The sequence below is a fragment of the Chiloscyllium punctatum genome, chromosome 38 (genome assembly GCF_047496795.1).
Source record: "Chiloscyllium punctatum isolate Juve2018m chromosome 38, sChiPun1.3, whole genome shotgun sequence".
In the NCBI taxonomy this organism is placed as follows: domain Eukaryota; kingdom Metazoa; phylum Chordata; class Chondrichthyes; order Orectolobiformes; family Hemiscylliidae; genus Chiloscyllium; species Chiloscyllium punctatum.
This window is the reverse complement of record NC_092776.1, coordinates 24,596,546-24,610,738: the sequence shown is the minus strand read 5'-3', so window position 1 is coordinate 24,610,738 and position 14,193 is coordinate 24,596,546. Positions and strand designations below refer to the sequence as shown.

The following is a 14,193-nucleotide window of genomic DNA, read 5'->3' as shown; positions in this document are numbered from 1 at the left end:
ATTGAAGTTATAGTTCTTTTGACTGCTACTTTAACAGTGGTGCAAAACTGATTTTAAAAAGTGGATGATTTGTGGATGTCCACAAATAAAGCAAACAAATTTTTAAAGAAAAATTGTAATTCTACAAAACTAGACCTTGGTTTATCTTATCTGCACCAAGCTTGCTGAATATTGACCAGATTGTGAAAAGGGACAAAAACTAGAAATTATCTGTGCAGGGTCGTTAACTGTTAAACATTAATCAACATTCAATGTCTCGGTAGCATTTTCCTCTCTGCCTATACACCAGTAAATTGACTTCTGGTAAATATACTTTTTTTTACCATATAATTAAGGTTGTCATTGCTGGCAAACAGCAAACAGCTCAGGTCTCACCATTATATCTGTCAGTATGGCAAGGGCTTTGGCTTTGGTTTATACTTGTGTGATCTGGCATGCAATTCTACCATTAACAGTAAGTAGGATAATTTTTTTTTCATCTATAAAGCCAAATTTAAAATGGTTGTGTGCTGTGTTTATACTTAACTTTTTATTAAAGAGTGTGATATATTTGTATTCAGAGAAGTAGATTCTAAAGTACATGATTAGTTTTAGGTAACACATTTTCCAACTTTTATTAAAGTTTTGCTGTTCATTTTGTACAACATATAGGGAGCCATTTGATTCTGCTATCGTTTTCTAATACATGCTTTTTCTGTACAGAAATCAACGGATTGGTATTACGGTGGTAAGTAAAATAAATTTTTATCTGTGAAAGGATTAAAATTGTGAAATGAAGGTTGTAAATGATAGTATGACATTTACATAGGAAGATACAGCACTTACCAGAGTTCAGCAGAATATATACACTAATTAAATAGAGGGCAGATGTAAAATTGCAGGAGACTATTTTGTGTGATGAAATATTCAAGCAACAGCATCTGCATATTATAATGAAAAAGATAACGAGGTTCAGTTGATTACACTTAGTCAAAGGAATTTTTTTAAAGCTGTTTGCAGTTTTGACTTTATTTGTTCTAATTTGTCATTGTAATTATTTGCATCTTTACAGAATACTCTTTGGTTTTTATTTCTCTCTGTTTCAGTTAAATAGGCTTATTTAGCAAGTTGGGAAGAGGAACAAGTTGTTACAAGTTTGAGTAGCAAAGATCAACAGACAATGGGCACTTATGACAGGTCTTCTATTTAACTTATAAGAGAATCTGATGTAGTGCCAGATACATGAGAAAGGTTTGATCATTTAGTGCTTTAATTGGTATCATTCATCTATTGTGTTTGAAAAAATGAGTTTTGTTGTTTGTGATTAATCCATTGAGGATGATTTTAAGTTAATAGTCTTGTTCCAAACAAAAGTGGCAATTCAGTGAAGGACTCTATTGTACTGTCACTATGTGGGAAAATACTTATAACTGTTTTTGTTGTATCTCTGAAAATAATTGCTCCATTGGGATAAATTTGTAAGGCATTTATCCTGCTGTGAATGTGAGTAACTGTCAAAGATAGGACTGCTTCAGTTCAGGTTCATTCTGTCCAGTGTTGGCCCACACAGAGCCACTCCTCAGAAAATCATCTCTAAATTCTTACTTATAGTTAAATTTTGAGAAAGAAGTTGTATGTGTACTCTACATACATTTACAAAAATCGGAAATATGATTCATGACACCAGCTCATGTAGAAATTTGTTACCACAGAAAGCTTCAGCATTAATGTAAATTTTTGCAGTTCCTCCTTTGGAGTACAGTAAGAAATCATGGCAGAAGAGACCTTTGCTTTTTGAATTTTCCTTTCAGTAATGACTCTATTTAATGAGTTGGCCTTATTGTAGTACTGTTCTACTAATGAGACTATCAGGAGTTAGGAAAACTACTGTAGGTAAAAATTAGGTCTGGTCACCTGGAATCCATTGCAAGATCTCATCGCCTTTCCTGAACAAAGCTAGGAGAATGGAGATTAAACCATTGTGACAAGTTATGAAAATTCGGTCTTGACATGCGGGATTATATCCATCTAATTACAGATAATTTAAACATTGTGGGATTGGAATTACTTTCTTTTCAAAGAGCTCACTGTTGGAATATGCTCTGCAATATAGTTGAAGTTGGGGAATGTGGAAATGTAATTAAAACTGAATTGCTCTGTCATATTACTGTCTCAGAATCATCTCAAACTTAATGTATCTTTAGCTCTCCAAAAGTCAGCACTGGTGAACAATCTCATTTGAATTCAGATTGCAACCTGAGTGATATAATAACTAGGAAGGAACCAATGGCACAGAGGCAAGGCCTTCCATAATTTTAACGGCCTTTAGCAGAATTGTCCAGTTATTTGATGGACTTCATGCCACTGTGTAGCAGGTAATATAGCTCTTCCTCAGTTAATCACTGTGGGGAAAGTCAGAATCACTCAGACCCTCTTAGCACCTCCTCCATTAAAACACACAATCTACAGTAAGCAAGTTATGTTGCTCGAAGTTATCAATCCCACCCTTTAGTGAAGTGGGAATTTACTTGTAAAGGAAGAATTTGAAGGGCTATGGAGAAAGGGTTGGATAGACAGAACAGGACTTTCAGACAACCTGCACAGACTCAGCATGTTACCTGCTTCGAAGGTAACTAATGCTTCTTGAATATGCATCCCTTGTCTTAATTCATATTTTGGCATAAGGGGCTGAAACATATCATATTTTGACAAAGTGTCACTTTCACTGAGTTTCATGAATGGTTTCTCTTTACAACTCCTAGAAAGTTTACTCATCTATTGTTTGAAATTGATCTCATTAACTATCTGACACATCCCTATGGTGTGCCTGTTGTCCAATGCTAGCTTGGTACTCCCACTTGTTGGGGCCAGAATTACTTGCAACTGCCAGATCTCCCAGGACCCCTGGCACTTCCACCGTTGTGCACCAGGTCAGGCTCCATCAGTCCAGAGCTGTCCTGCAGGTCCATGACATTCACATCCAACATGGCACACAAGGGGAGATTGGCACTCCACTTCACAGATATGGAAATGGAAACCCTGCTGGACAGAGAAGGAGACATCCTCCTCCCACAGGACCAGCAGAGGAGGGCATGACACCAGACCCAGCCATCCTGGTCTGAGTTGTCACCTGGGTTAATGCAGTGTCAGTTGCCTGCAGTACCTCACACTCACTCTATCCCAGCTACTGCACCCACCTCTCACTAAGGCTCATGTTCCACAACTCTGACTATTACATGCAATGACTTCCTTTACTTGCTCCTACCCCTCAACTCCCACACCACTAGCCCTGCATCACTCACTTAGAGTCAGGGTCATTGAGATGTACAGCACAGAAACAGACCCTACGCACCGCCCTCTGTATGAAAACTTTGCCCCTTAGGTCCCTTTTATATCTTTCCCCTCTCACCCTAAACCTATGCCCTCTAGTTCTGGACTCCCCCATCCCAGGGAAAAGACCTTGTCTATTTAATCTATCCATGCCTATGATGATTTTATAAACCTCTATAAGGTCAACCCTCAGCATCCGATGCCCCAGGGAAAACAGCCATAGCCTATTCAGCCTCTCCCTATAGCTCAAATCCTCCAACCCTGGCAACATCCTTGTAAATCCTTTCTTAACCCTTTCAAGTTTCACAACATACTTCTGATAAGAAGAAGACCAGAACTGCATGCAATATTCCAAAAGTGGCCTAACTCCCGTACTCAATGTTCTTGGGAGTATCACTATCCATCCACGGTGGCTCAGTGGTTAGCACTGCTGCCCCACAGTACCAGGGTCCCAGGTTGGATTCCAGCCTCAGGCAACTGTTTGTGTGGAGTTTGCACATTCTCCCCGTGTCTGCGTGGGTTTCCTCCAGGTGCTCCGGTTTCCTCCCACATCACAAAGATGTGCAGGTCAGGTGAATTGGCCATGCTAAATTGTCCATAGTGTTAGGTGCATTAGTCAGAGGGAATGGGTTTGGGTGGGTTACTCTTCTGAGGGTCGATGTGGACTGGTAAGGCTGAAGGGCCTGTTTCCACACTGTAAGGAATCTAATCTAATCTAATCCTCCACCTGAAACAGCTCTAAAAACTGTGTCACCACTTCCATCTCACTCAATCCCTCCCTTCCTATCATTGCAGGATCAAACAGTACACAATAGGGCAGAGTAGGCCCAGACAGGTGGGAGGGAGGTGTGTTGCCTGACATTTAGCTGCACACCTCCTACTTAACCCCGACCACCTCCCAAGAGGCTGAAAGACAGTGCCCAAGCTTCATGACTGACTTTGGGGGCTATCCCTGTTTTATTCTGCTGGAAAGCCCCTGAATGGATGGTATTTCCCTTGACTTGACTGAGAGCTATTGCCTTTAGATATTGAAACATGGCCATTTGCTTGAAGCATAGTCAATGTTGTCGCCAAATAAGCTGCTAGTACACAGTAGTGGTAAGACTGATATAGCATGGTGCCACAGTGCAACATGTCCTCCAACCTGACTGATCACTGCTGATAAGCATTGCAAACCGCCTGTCTTTCATTTTGCTCTAGTCTTCAATGCAATAGAACAGTGCTGTAAGCCTTTAGGCTCTGTCTCAAAGAGCAAAGCGCAAATAAACAAGAGGAGGCAAAGCAGGACTGCTGGGAGAACGCAGACAGGTGCTAAATGAGTGAATGCTAAGAGAGTGAGCATGCAGCCTTAAGAAGTAGCCTGTTTCAGTCCGTGAGCTGGATGCCCTTCCCTGTCCACAAATTATCCTTGTTTTAGCATTGCAGTGAAAGGTCTCAGTGTATCCCAAAGTACAACACTACACTGCAGAACACATACTTTAAGCAAATCAGGGGTATGTTGGATGCCAGCATATGTGGATGTTGAGTGCATTCAGCCATTGCCCAAGGTGTGCTACCTGAGACATTGGTCATGCTATCTTGAGAGTAGTGGGCTACAGTCAGTAGATGCCCACTGTATCCATGTCAGGGACTCTTGATATCTAGTTTCTATCCAGTGGATGGTAGAATGGGAACCTGAGTGATGTAAGTGATAATGGGCAATAATCCCCATTAATATAGCTCTCACCAAATCTTCTCCCGAAATCCAGAACCGAGTTGGAAAATGAGAGCTTTCACCTTTGGCATTGAGAAAGGCCTCCCTCGCCTTCTCACATGATTCTCCCAAATTCCTCACCACAGCCTACATTGTTCAGAGCCTGGGATGATTCACTCAAGGTGATTTTGTACAGATGCCAATCTTTTGTAAAATGTGCTCAGTTATTATCTCCATTCAAAATACCACACTGATTTGTTAGTTATTTTCTCTGATGGATCAATTTTACCACTAAATAATGCGGTGCAACACCAGGACAGGCCAAAGGAATTCTGCCTGGAGAATCAGCTCTGTAAGTGTGGCATTCTGACTTGGTTAAAATCAACCTCGCAAACAGTGAATTGCATGGCACACTAGAATTGTGAGAATAGTTATCCGTCAAGAATGTTTTTCAAGGTTTTGAGCATGGAACTATAAGTTAGGTGTCAACTCATCATAGCCCATATATTACATAGAACAACAATAAGGTTGGAGCAATTTCCTGGATGAACTTAAGAGGTTGAGAACAATACTTTTAATAATTATTTTCTATTCTTCAGCTTTCTCTTTCTCTGTCTTCTTTTTATTTCACTCCCTGGGCGGCACAGTGGCTCAGTGGTTAGCACTGCTGCTGGGTTCAATTCCAGTCTCAAGTGACTGTCTGTGTGGAGTTTGCACATTCTCCCCATGACAGCATGGGTTTCCTCTGGATGCTCTGGTTTCCTCCCACAATCCAAAGATGTGCAGGTTAGGTGAATTGGTCATGCTAAATTTCCCATAGTGTTAGTTTTTAGTCAGGGATAAACATAGATTAGGAGAATGGGTCTGGGTGGGTTGCTCTTCAGAGGGTCACTGTGCCTTGTTGTGCCCAAGGCCTATTTCCACACTGTAGGGATTCCAATTCTTAATTTCTCACTCTCCACTCTATGCATCTCAGTAGTTCAGATGTCACTTTCTCCATTTCAATATCTCTTCAAGCATTTACAAGTAAAATGTGAATGCTGTAAGACCTAATGGAGCAAAATAGAACTCAACAGCATCAGATTTTTAAGTACTAATTGGTTTCCTACAGGTCAAATATACAACTTTGACCTGTTGCTGTGCTGTCATTTTCAAAAAAGTCTCCTCTAAACAAGTCCTTCTCTTCACCAAATAGAACTAAACTTGATTTGATAGCACTAAGGCACCCTGCAATACCGCTCTAATACTCCACACCCAAACATAGCTCCCTAATGTCCACCACCCCAAAACAATGGACATTCAATACTTGCAGGCAACTTCCTCACAGCCTGCTCCCATAAAGACGCTATCTCATTGTCCCAATTCCTCTGTGTCCATTACATATGTTCCGATGATGTGGCTCTCACCCCCTCTCTTCCCTCCCACAACAGCGATAGAGTTCCCCTTGTCCTTACCTACCATCCCACTAGCATCTATATCCAGGGGATCATCAGCCACCAATTCTACCACCAAGCAAGATGCAACGACCAGATATATATTCCCCTCCCCTCCCTTATCCATCTTCTGCTGGGATCGTTCCCTCTGGGACAACCTGGTCCACTCTTCCTTCACTCCCAACACCTCCCACAGCCTCACGGCATCCTCTACTGCAATCACCAAAGGTGTAACACTTGTCCGTTTACTTCCTGTCTTCTCGGTATTTATGGGCCCAAACACACCTTCCAGATGAAGCAGCACTTTCCCTGCACTCCACACAATCTAGTCTACTGCAGTCGCTGCTCGCAATGTGATCTCCTCTACACTGGGGAAACAAAGCGTAGACTGGGTGATCGCTTTGCAGAACACTTCCATTCTGTTTGCAAAGAAAGGCTCTGAGCTTCCAGTTGCTTGCCACTTTAACACATCATCCTGTTCTCTGGCCAACATCTCTGTCTCAGGCTTGCTGCAGCACAAGCTGGAAGAACAGCACCTCATTTTCCACTTGGGAACCCTGCAGCCCTCCGGACTCAATATGGAGTTCAATAATTTTAGGGCATGAACTCTTTCATGTCCTTACCCCAACCCACACACACCTGGCCTTGTTATCACATAGTCTGCTAATATACACAGCCTATTGTTTGTCACTAACAGTCTCCATTAACAGTGATTCACGCTCCTCACCAAATCATTATCAATTCCTTTCTCTGTCTGACTGTTCTTCTCTCTCTTTGGCTTCGATCCCCACCTATCATTTACTCCTTATCCCCAGCCCATCTTCTGCATATAAACCAACATTTTCCTAGCTACTATCAATTATGCAGAAAGGTTACTCGACCCGAAACGTTAACTCTAATGTCTCTCCACGGTGCTGCCAGACCTGCTGAGCTTTTCCAGTAATTTCTATTTTTACAGGGAACTCACTGAGTTACTTCTTTCAACTGCTGATGAAATTGCATGGATATTTGACTCTTTTATTTACTTGTCTAAAGTTTCAAGGAGTGATCTGGCCGAAGTTAAAGTCCTTTCTCAGTGGCTTAGACGTTTGTGTCTCAGGTGAGCTATCAGCCCTACCCGCCCCCCCCCCCCCCCCCGCCCCCCCCCCCCCCCCCCCCCCCACCACCCCTTGACAGGACTGGGTGCATGAGGAGAGATCACACAGAGTTTGACAAGCTGCCAGACGAGGGAGGAGGAGAGGAAACTCAACAGAGGATCATAATGACCTAAGGTTCTTAGGAAACAACACATTTACCTAAACTTTAGGTAGATCTAATGCATGCGATGTTGTTGTTTCATTTAAATGCTTTTGGTTGAAATCTATTGACTGCTTTAGCCACAACTGCAACCTCAAAATGGAACAAAGACTGTCTTGCCTGTGGCTGTAAAGTTTTATACATTTTACCCTTTTCAAACTGAAGATTTCAGCAACATCTCGTGGTTTGCAGTAGACTGTTGAGTATGAGAGATAAGTGAGACACTCTAAACAGAAAGACAATTAGTACTCATTCCCACATGTCAGATGCAAGCAGCATTAGACTTTGCTGTGAATGCAAGCTTCCCTTTAATGGAGGGAAGACCATGTAAACTTTACCCTGCGTTATGCCTCATACAAATTCATCCATTCTCCAGAACTGCAAGGGTCTCAATTTGCTGGTCAGTAAACAGGTGAACATCTATTGTCCTGGTGCTCGTCATGATTATTTCATTCTGCAGCAATTCACTGTTCTAGTTGTACTTGATCCAGTGCAAAAAAATCAAAGGCTATCTACCAGACAACAAATTTATCCAATCATGACGTTAATCACTACTCGAGAACCCACATACACAGACAGAGTAGATATCCAATGAGAGACAGGCAATCACAACAAACATTATAGCGAACACGTTTGCCATCCTTTAACAACACTCCTTCTGCCCAGAGTGCTTTAGAGAAATCTTGCAGTATTCCAGTAAGTAACTACAAAGATTTGTGGTAGTGTGTTCTATAGTACACAACCTGTTCATTATGAAAGAGCAATCCCTCATCAACCATACGTCAAATGAACATTGAGGAACGGGAGAACAACAAAGTGGAGGAATAGGAAGAGAAGAGTGAATGCAGGAATCTAAAAGTCCTGAGAAAGAACGACAGGTTTGTTCTGTATGCAGTCTCTGCCCCTCAACCTGGATGTGGCCTCAACAACCTGAGTAATCAGCTGAAGAGCAGAGCAATGGACTGTTGTGAGACCCTGAAAATTCCTTTCAGTTTTAGAGTCCAGAGCCATGATGACTGCAAATAGAGACTGTGTAGTAACAATCTGAGGGCCCAGCCTTAGTTCAGACTATTACTGCTTGTGTATCAATGCAGGCTGAGGCATTGATCATCAGACACTTCACTCTGATGAACGTGGCCATCTATTACATCTTGAAAGGGATGATGTTCAAGCTTTGTGCAATTTCCTATCCCAAGTCAATGTGTGATTCCTGATATTAAAGGGAGGTTTTCTGGCAGTGTTAACACTGCTGCCTCACAGTGCCTGGGACCCGGGTTCGATTCCCACCTTGGATGACTGTCTGTGTGGGAGTTTGCACCCACTCTCCGTATCTGCGAGGGTTTCTTCCGGGTGTTCCGGTTTCCTGCCACAATCTGAAGTATGCAGGGTAGGTGGCTTGGCCGTGCTAAATTGCCCATGGAGTTCAGGGATGTGTTAGTTAGGGGTAAATGTAGAGTAATTGGCTTGGGGAATGGGTTTGGATGGGATACTGTTCAGAGGGTCGATGTGGACTTGTTGGGCCAAAGGGCCTGTTTCTACACTGTACAAATTCATTGATTCTATGATCTGTATGGATGGATACACCCTTCTTTTGCAGACCTATAAATGTCCTCACCTAAGTCCTTTATAAAATAACAGGTATGTGTCTGACTTTGATCTCCGTGAGCTGGTATCTATATTAATTTCACTTTGCCCTGGCTGCAACAGATTTCTGCTCAATATCCCATAATGTGCAGGATTTCCTCTATCCAAGCCTGTGAAATGTGTCAATATCTGAGCGAACAAGTGCAGTGTAAGATTTCATAAGTATCTCTTGTCTTGCATCTTTTTCTCCACTACCTGGGCATGTTCCAGTTCTAGGGTATCTGAAATGAAAAAGGAGTAGAGGTTGGGTATTAGGGAAGGGAGAGGAGAAAACATATCATACCCCCTTAATAACAGCAGCAGTTTCTATGACAGAAGAGAGTTAAGGATGACACAGTGACTGCAGAATCAGAATTGCTTGTTCCTTTGATGACCAGGCCTCTCTCCTCAGTGTGTCATAAAACAGACTGCCACACTAATCGCTCATCAGCACATTGCATATTCCCCCTATCATGCATCAGCTTCTCCTGCAAAAGAGAGGCAATGTTGCCAGTGTATATCATGCATTATGCTTTATTACACATGGCTGTATTAGCTATCAGATTGAGCAAGTGGTGTATTATTGTTTGCAAGGCATGCAACTGTGCTCAGTGAGTGATGGTGAGGGAGAGCAAATGAATATTAGGGTATAGTCCTGATTGATGATAGGTGAGTGATATTGTTGTAGTGAATTGAGCAATAACTGAGGCTATTGAAAATGAAATCACGTATCTTGTCAACCTCTGTGAAATCATTAAACTTCATCTTGTGCTCCTTTTGGGTTCCTATCGCAACATTCATAGTATCTACTTTCACCACAACTTGTTCCCACTGCCTCCTAAGGATGTGTCTGGAGGATTCCCTATCTCCCTCCAGATACAGAATATAGTTTCTCCTTTCCACCTCTTCTGGTAAGACTTCCAGTGCATTGTATGAATATAGAGGTAATCACACTCTCGCATCTTCAGCCATTGCTCAAAGTATCATATCACTGATTTAGTCATGAAAATTAAATTTCCATCACGTTTTTCAGCCAATACACCAATTCTGTAAGAGGTGCTGTTCGCTTCGAAGTCAGAATACCAAACCAAAGAGTCAATGTGGAGAAGATGATTCCTCGAGTTGAAAAGGCTAGGATTCAACAGTACAGTCTCTTTCGAACTGAGAGGAAGAGACATTTCTTCAGCCAGAGGGTGGTGAATCTATGGAAGTCATTTTCACAGAAGGTAGTGGAGGCTAAGTCATTGAGGCTCTTTAAGACAGAGCTAGTTCTTGATTAGAAAGGGAATCAAAGGTCAGTGGAAAAAGCAGGAGAATAGGATTGAGAAACATATCAGCCATGATCAAATTCTGGAGCAGACTCAATGGGCCAAATGGCTTAATGCTGCTGCTGTATTTTATGGTCTAAACCCACCCTGCTGATGACTCAGAGGAAAGAACCAGTATAAAACCAATAATATTTGGAAATATTTAACCATTCTGGTTATACCAGAGCTCCATTTTGAAGTATGCAAGATGGGTTAGATCAGCGTGAATCATTCACACGCTTAACTAGTCTTAACTTAATCAAAAAGCGTAGGGATAATGCAGAAAGTAAGTGCAAGCAACACCAACTTTCTGTATCAGCTGAAATGTTTGAATACTTATTGAGGAAGAACTGGACATCCCTCCAGAAGTGTCATCATTCATGAGCCATATGTCAGAGGAACAATCATTAGGGAAGCAACACTGAGTAAAGTAATGGAGCTGTAGACTGTCAAGATTCTGAGGCCTAATAAATTTAATTTAGACTCTTAAAAGAGGTCACCAATCAGATAGTTACATGCATTGGTGTTAATTTCCCAACATTCATTAGATTCTGGTCAAACAAGGTGAGAGTCAGAAAACAAGAAACTTTAGGCGGCACGGTGGCACAGTGGTTAGCACTGCTGCCTCACAGCGCCAGAGATCCGGGTTCAATTCCCGCCTCAGACGACTGACTGTGTGGAGTTTGCACGTTCTCCCCGTGTCTGCGTGGGTTCCCTCCGGGTGCTCCGGTTTCCTCCCACACTCCAAAGATGTGCAGGTCAGGTGAATTGGCCATGCTAAATTCCCCCAGTGTTAGGTAAGGGGTAAATGTAGGGGTAGGGGTATGGGTGGGTTGCGCTTCGGCGGGTAGATGTGGACTTGTTGGGCCGAAGGGCCTGTTTCCACATTGTAAGTAATCTAATAGCATGACATCTATCATGGAGAAGATATTAGAATGGATCATTAAGTTGGTTATTGCTGTGCGTACATTAAAACTCAAGGTAATTAGATGAGCCAAAATGGTTTAGTGGAAGGTAAATCATGTTCAAAGTTTGGTAGAAGATTTGTAGCTCGGGTGCTCGTTGTTGTGGTTCTGTTCGCCGAGCTGGGAATTTGTCTTGCAAACGTTTCGTCCCCTGTCTAGGTGACATCCTCAGTGCTTGGGAACCTCCTGTGAAGCGCTTCTGTGCTGTTTCCTCCGGCATTTATAGTGGCCTGTCTCTGCCGCTTCCGGTTGTCAGTTCGAGCTGTCCGCTGTAGTGGGCGGTATATTGGGTCCAGGTCGATGTGTTTGTTGATAGAGTCTGTGGATGAGTGCCATCCACATCAACAAACACATCGACCTGGACCCAATATACCGCCCACTACAGTGGACAGCTCGAACTGACAACCAGAAGCGGCAGAGACAGGCCACTATAAATGCCGGAGGAAACAGCACAGAAGCCCTTCACAGGAGGCTCCCAAGCACTGAGGATGTCACCTAGACAGGGGACGAAACGTTTGCAAGACAAATTCCCAGCTCGGCGAACAGAACCACAACAGGTAAATCATGTTTAACTAACTTATTAGAATTTTTTAAGAGGATAGCATATGAACAAAGGGGACCCTGAACTATACTTGAATTTCCAGAGGGTATTTGACAATGTGCCACATAAAAGGTTATTGCACAAAGTAGGAATCTATGGTGTAGTGAGGACCTATCACAGATGGAAGGTTGGCTGGCTGGCAGAAACAAAGATTACCATAAATAGATCTTTTTCTAATTGGCAGCATGTGATGACTGAGGCTCAGCAGGTTCTGTGCTGGTACTTCAGCATTTTACAACTTATACCAATGATTTAGATGAGGCAAGCGAAAGCATGGTAGCTAAATTTACAAATGGCACAAAGATAGGTGGGAAATTATGTTGTGAAAAGGACATAAGGAGGATGCAGGCAGACACAGGCAGATTGAGCAAGTTGGCATATGGAGAGTAATGTGGGAAATGAAAAGTTGTTCATTTTGGCAGGAAGCATAAGAATCAGTGGATTACTTAATTGGAGAATGACTGCAGAAGTTTGAGGTTCAGAGGGATCCAGCTGTTCTAGAACATGAGTCACAAAAGATTTAGTGTGCGGGTACAGCAAGTAATTAAGAAGGCCAATGGAATGCTATCCTTTATCACAGGAGGAATTGAACATAAAAGCAAGGATGTTATGCCTTGGTTATCAGGGCATTGGTGAGCCACATCTTGAAAACTGTGTGAAGTTTTGGTCTCCTTCTTTAAGAAAGTCACCTCAGATAAGGTTCACTAGATTTATAACTGGAATAAGCAAGCTGTGTTACAAAGAAAGCTTGGACAGACTAGATTTATTTCCATTGGAGTTTACAAGAGTGATGGATGACATGATTGAAGCTTTTAAGGTGCTAATCAATTTTGACAAGATGAACATGGATTAGTGCATGTTAGCCAGAACTAGGGGTCTGTATTTAAAAACTAGATGTTTCTTTTTTAGGCAATGATAAGGATTTCTTTTTTCTTAGACAGTTGTGTAACTTTGGAACTCTTTGTTCCAGAAGACAGTCAGGGTGCTGTCATTGAAGATTTTTAAGTCAGGAGGTGATATATTCTTGTTAGGTAAGGGAATCCAAGATTGTTGGGTGGATGGGAATGTGGAATTCAAACCACAAACAGCTCAGCCATGATCTTATTGAATGGTGGGGCATGCTTGATGGGTACTCCTGATTCGTATGATTTGTCAATGATGAAATGAATATGGTATTCAATAACTTCAGCAGAAAATTTAATGAGGATGCATTCGCATCTTCAGAAGTACTGAAAATATTCAAAATCTTACTTAGGAAATGAGCCGTTCCAAAGTCTGCAATGATCTAACTCTTGTTTTTGAAGAACAGAACCTTGTCCCTATTTGCAGCCTTTAGCCAAGTTCTCCCCCATTGTTTTTGTGTGAACCTGTCCATTCTTTTATCTCTGTCTTTGAAAACTTGATTACCAATATTGAGAATATCAAATGGATTGCTAGAAATGATGAATTTGAGTGTCAAGCCAAAAGTCAGAAATAGTCTGTTGACAATTGAACCTGTGTTAGATATCTTTGAAAATGCTAAACCACCAGATAAACTTGGAGATAAATATTTTGGCACAAAACATGAGGTGATAAATGTTTGTTATTTTGTGGACATGAAATATAAGATTTAATTTAGGATTAAAATAACATCTGTGTCTGAGCACAAGAATTCCAGAATCAGTCATTAAACATATCAGTCATTAAGCATCACATCTTAATCGACCAAAACACAGAATCCCTATAATGTGGAAGCAGGCTATTCAGCCCTTCAAGTCCACACCAATCCCTCCAAAGAGCATCCCACCCAGCTCCACACCCCTACCCTACATTTCCATTGGTTAATCCACCACTCCTACACCTCCTTGAATACCATAGGAAATTTAGCAGGGCCAATCCACCTGATCTGCACATCTTTGGACTGCAGGAGGAAACCCACACAGACACATGGAGAACGTGCAAACTTCACACAATCACCCAAAGATGG

At 42.0% G+C, this 14,193-nt stretch overlaps 1 protein-coding gene across 3 annotated transcripts in view; it reads left to right on the top strand.

Moving 5' to 3' along the window:
- The first annotated feature begins 241 nt into the window (after positions 1 to 241).
- The window catches only part of LOC140463453 (hyaluronan-binding protein 2-like), a 51,870-nt gene continuing 37,918 nt past the window's right edge, over positions 242 to 14,193 (top strand). For all 3 annotated transcript variants that reach the window (XR_011954682.1, XR_011954681.1, XM_072557390.1), the window contains exons 1-2: positions 242 to 454; positions 703 to 727. Coding sequence is in view for 1 of the 3 variants with exons in the window: in XM_072557390.1 (XP_072413491.1) it covers positions 392 to 454; positions 703 to 727 (88 nt within the window). In the remaining 2 variants the exon portion in view is untranslated. The remainder of the gene's footprint in view (positions 455 to 702; positions 728 to 14,193) is intronic.